The sequence below is a fragment of the Propithecus coquereli genome, unplaced genomic scaffold (assembly GCF_000956105.1).
Source record: "Propithecus coquereli isolate 6110/MARCELLA unplaced genomic scaffold, Pcoq_1.0 Scaffold11, whole genome shotgun sequence".
In the NCBI taxonomy this organism is placed as follows: Eukaryota; Metazoa; Chordata; class Mammalia; order Primates; family Indriidae; genus Propithecus; species Propithecus coquereli.
The window spans coordinates 8,429,557-8,432,364 of record NW_012134969.1 but is presented as its reverse complement, the minus strand read 5'-3'; the positions used below and the strand labels follow the sequence as shown (position 1 = coordinate 8,432,364).

The window sequence follows — 2,808 nt, the reverse complement described above, 5'->3', positions numbered from 1 at the left end:
AGAACATGAGTCGATGACTTTCTGTAAGTAGAGAAAATTTTTAACAATGTAATAAATCCTCACTAAAGGGAAAAACCCAACAAGGTATGATGGAAGGTCAACACCTACATCCCAGATCATGGAAAATAAAATCTTAGGAACCAAAAATCTACTGTATGCTACATGGTCTAAATTCAATTCCCCTGGAAATGGTTCACTGTCTGATAAAATCACTCATCTTTTCCCCCATAAATCTTGCCAATAAATCTTTATATACAGTAGAGCAGAAGGAATCTCCATCTGGTGTGAGATTCCTTGGGTTCAAATGCTGACCGTCTGTGACCTTGGGACAAGATAATCAATCTCTCTGTGCCTCAGTTTTGTCATCTGTGAAATGGGGGACAAGAACAGAGCTTATCTCTTAAGATTACTATAAAGATAAAATGAGCTATGGCCTGTAAAGTATTTAGAACGGTGCCTGGTGCATGGTATTTAATAAGTGTTAGCTATGACAGTTATTAGACTTGGGACCAGGGCATGAGATGTATATGGTTTTCTCCAATCTCCAACTGGAAGACTTTGTGTAAAGATTGAGACCAGCACTACAGATTGCTTTAGGTCCAGTTGTTGGTTTCTTCGGTCAAATGGAAGGAAAGTAAAACCTTCAGTCTAAAAATTCTAGCTAATTCTCTGAACCACAGAGATTTCTACTCGCAGCCTCAAATCAGATAAAAGTCAAGGCCACCAAAGAAGCACAACCTTGCACTCTACTGCCCAATACTGTGACAGTAAGCATCAGACAGAGAAAAACTGGCAGCTTCTAATCATGAGGTAAGAATCTCAGCTTGCCCACAGAAAAGTGCACCAAAATTCTATCATGACAGGCAGCCAGTCTGCTTGCAAAGTGGACTTTATAGGGATGGAGGCTCGTGACCGGGCCCCTGGCACTCACGTGCCCTCAGCTTGCCAGTGCGCGTCCTCTTCTATCCGGAGCAGTTCTTCACAGTCTTCCGCCCCGGCCTGTGGACAGAACACACGGATTTCCTGAGAACCTCTGGCCACTCAGCAGTCAGGAGTCAAAACCTGCCCTGGCCCGTGTTTATGGCGGCATTATCCACAATAGCGAAAAGGCAGACGCAGCCGAACGTCCATCCGTGAATGAATGGATAAACAGAATGTGGTATGTGCATATAGTAGAACATCACTCAGCCTTAAAAAGGAGGAAATTCTCATGTATGTTTCACACGTGGATAAACCTCAAGGATACTGCGCTAAGTGAAATAAGCCAGTCACAAAGAGACAAATACTGTGTGATTCTACGCGTGCGAGGTACCTAGAGTAATCAAATTCATCAAGGCAGACGGTAGAACGGTCACCGCCAGGGGCTGGCAGGATGGGGAGCAGGGAGCTGTTGAGTGGTACAGAGTTTCAGTTTTGCAAGATGAGAAGAGTTGTGGAGATTGGTTGCACAACAATGTGAACATACTTAACACAGACTGAACTGGACCCTTAAAAATGGCTAAGATTGTACATTCCATGTTATATGGGCTTGACCACAATCTTAAAAAATCTAAAAAACAAAACAAAACAAAAACCACCTGGCCCAGGACAACAGCATCTGTTACCTTCTTGGCAACAACGGAAAGGTTAGCTGGATTCCTTACTGCCCTCTTAGCACCTCCCGGTGTTGACAGGTCCCTCCTGGAGTCTGTGAGTCACGTGTGAGTGTGCGTTCTAGTGTCTGTGAGAGGAGGGTATGTGTGTGCACGTGTGTGTGCGTGCACGTGTGTGTTGTTGGGGGAAAAAAGTATAAAGTACTTAACAACAGAAAGATGCCTCAAATTGCATCTGATTGTTATGTGTTTCATTTCCTTGAAGGTGACGCCCAGAGGTGTTAGTTCAGGCTGAGTCCAGCCATCATGACACAACCTCTGAAAATAAGGCTGAGCACTTAGAGATCCCATCCTTGGCTTCAATGTACTAAAACCCAGAGATCATCTCACGAGCCACAGTGAACCTGAATTTTGCCAGAACAATAATCGCCATGATTCTTGGGTGCCACAACCTGAACCAAAAGGGCTGGCGGAAACATACCACGGCACCTGATCACGTCGCGAAGTGGAACCTCAGCCACCTGCTTCAGTAAAGGGCTCTCCCTCCTCCCTTTGCTGCCTGACAACTTAGCGACTTCACCTGCCCCTTCGATGCCTCAGGAATAAGCATCCTCAGAGTGACCTTTCCAAAAAGGGAAGACATTCATTGCCAGATTTTAAAAGTCTCGACTTTTCTCTCTACACTACGGATATACTCCCAAGAAAAGCATTCCCCTAGGAAATGTTGAAAAAGAATGTGAATCTTTGTCCATTTTAGCTTTTAATGTGCGGTAATGATAGTTCTGATGAGTTTGCAAACTTGCATGACGCACTGAGTGATGGAAAACCGAGCAACTTCTGAATACAAAAAGAAAATCATATACACGAGCAAACAGACGGAGAGGCGTGCACGGCAGGGCCAGCTCCTAACGTCAGAAAAGGAAAACAACAGACACATGGAGCTTTGAGGCGTTCTGAAGGCTTCAGTCACGGCAAGCTGGACATTGAAAGGGATGGGTTTGTAACCTTGAACTTAAATTCTGAGGTGCCAAAAGAAGAAAAGGAGTAAAACAATTAGATGGTCCTCAAAACCTGCCTTATAGTTCACAAATTCCGAATGGAGAACATCTGCTCCATCGATAAACTGGTTTCTTTCCTCTCCTGAGTTGTCGTTGTCACCCAAAAGGGAAGGCTTCGGTTGAAATTCCTGATGAAATTCCCCTGTTAGGAAAATAGA

At 44.4% G+C, this 2,808-nt stretch overlaps 1 protein-coding gene across 1 annotated transcript in view; it reads right to left on the bottom strand.

Annotated features, from left to right (window-relative positions):
• The window catches only part of LRCH1 (leucine-rich repeats and calponin homology (CH) domain containing 1), a 185,257-nt gene that overhangs the window by 61,345 nt on the left and 121,104 nt on the right, over positions 1-2,808 (bottom strand). Inside the window, exons 9-10 of the mRNA XM_012648354.1 lie at positions 2,668-2,792; positions 932-999 (exon numbers count right to left, since the gene is read on the bottom strand). Of these exons, the coding sequence (XP_012503808.1) occupies positions 932-999; positions 2,668-2,792 (193 nt within the window). The remainder of the gene's footprint in view (positions 1-931; positions 1,000-2,667; positions 2,793-2,808) is intronic.